Source organism: Emiliania huxleyi (assembly GCF_000372725.1).
Source record: "Emiliania huxleyi CCMP1516 unplaced genomic scaffold EMIHUscaffold_6289, whole genome shotgun sequence".
Lineage (NCBI taxonomy): Eukaryota > Haptophyta > Isochrysidales > Noelaerhabdaceae > Emiliania > Emiliania huxleyi.
In genome coordinates, this window is record NW_005197281.1 from 1 (window position 1) to 1,468 (window position 1,468).

General features: G+C 58.4%; 1 protein-coding gene across 1 annotated transcript; it reads right to left on the minus strand.

The window, feature by feature from the left end:
- Positions 1-658: 658 nt before the first annotated feature.
- Positions 659-1,226, minus strand: EMIHUDRAFT_257506 (hypothetical protein; the record flags this gene model as incomplete). Its single annotated transcript, XM_005763575.1, has 2 exons — positions 659-806; positions 1,201-1,226. The coding sequence occupies 2 exons, from the start codon at positions 1,224-1,226 to the stop codon at positions 659-661; spliced, it is 174 nt and encodes a 57-aa protein (XP_005763632.1).
- Between the last annotated feature and the right edge of the window lie 242 nt (positions 1,227-1,468).

The window sequence follows — 1,468 nt, forward strand, 5'->3', positions numbered from 1 at the left end:
CTTGCTCACCGCTCCCGAAAGAGCCTTGGCCTTTGATATAGCTGCCTGCGGCTCGCATTCCGCCCCTGCTTCGCGTTCTCAGCCAAGCTGGCGTCTGCGAAAGGCGACGGAGCGAGCAGCTGTAGCGCTGACGGTGGCGACCGGTTTGGAGACGACACAAATAATCCGCTCGCAGCCACACTTGTGGAGCACAGGCAACCCAGCATGCAAAACATGCTTTCAAATACGGTGACTCTGTGCGTTTTCGGGCCCGGGGTTGTACGTTTACGTGAATCCCGTCAGGAGGAGCAGCGGCGACTACAGTTGTACCTGGACAGTAGAGAAGCCCCAGAAAAAGAATTTGGGTTGGCAAAGACTTTAGGAAAAGAATTTTTCCGCGAGGGTCCGGGGATAAGGTATGCCGCGAGGTAGGTGGACCTCACCCTCTCAAAGACTAGGGGGAAGGTGTGTGTGTGTGTGTGTGTGTGTGTGTGTGTGTGTGTGTGTGTGTGTGTGTGTGTGTGTGTGTGTGTGTGTGTGTGTCTCGAGGTTCTCGAGGTGGATATCCTTTGGCCGCGTTGGGTAGCGAGGATTGGTGTAACCCGAGCCACGGAGGCGTGTTTTCTGACGGCCGACCGTCAGTGCACGGAGTTGCCCCTTCTCCGACTGCCAACCTGTGTCACCCGGAATCCATAGTGTCACTCTTATGGATTTGAAATGTCAAATTTGCAGCAAATTTGCACGCAAACTTGTCATTTTGCGAGCAAATAAGATACAAAATCACACCGCGTGCGCCCCCGCCGGCGTGGGAGTGGCCGCACCGCGTGCTGGATGTGCCGTGTCGCGTGTGCAACACTCCCCCCGTGACCACGTCCACGCGATAGCCCCGCGCTGGCCCCCCCCCCGGGGGGGCGCGGTTAGCTCGGTTGACGACCCGAACATTCGCACGTGGAGTGTGTGTGTGTGGCACTCTAAGGATGTTTATCTGCGCACATGTGTGCGTAATTTGGCAATATTTTGAACAGAGAGCCCACTCGAGTAGCGCACTAGAGGCCAGGCATCCCCAGGAGGCGGGAGAGCGAGATCGCCCAAACCATCGTGAGGCGGGAGCGGCGAGAGCGACGACGGCTTGGACGTCGGCTTGGACGTCGGCGGCACGGCGATGATCAACGTGCGGTGGCGGAGGCGGTGTGGCCAGAATGAACGCGGTGGCAACGGCACCTATGAAAGCTAAGCCGCAGCGGCATGATCGGTGGCAGGTGGGGCGGTTGCGACGTGGCACAGTGGTAGCGATGATGATGGCCGTGGCGAGGGGGTGGGAAGAAACGAGCCGTCTTGAAGTACCTTAAGGTATTGGTGAATGAGGCAGTCGTGTCCGCGACCCAGAAGTTTTGGTGAATGACGCCAGCGAGGCTTGAGGAATGAGCCTCGGCTCCAAGTGCGGAGCGCTCGCGCCACTGGCAAATGTTGCAATGCAGCAGTGGCGAAA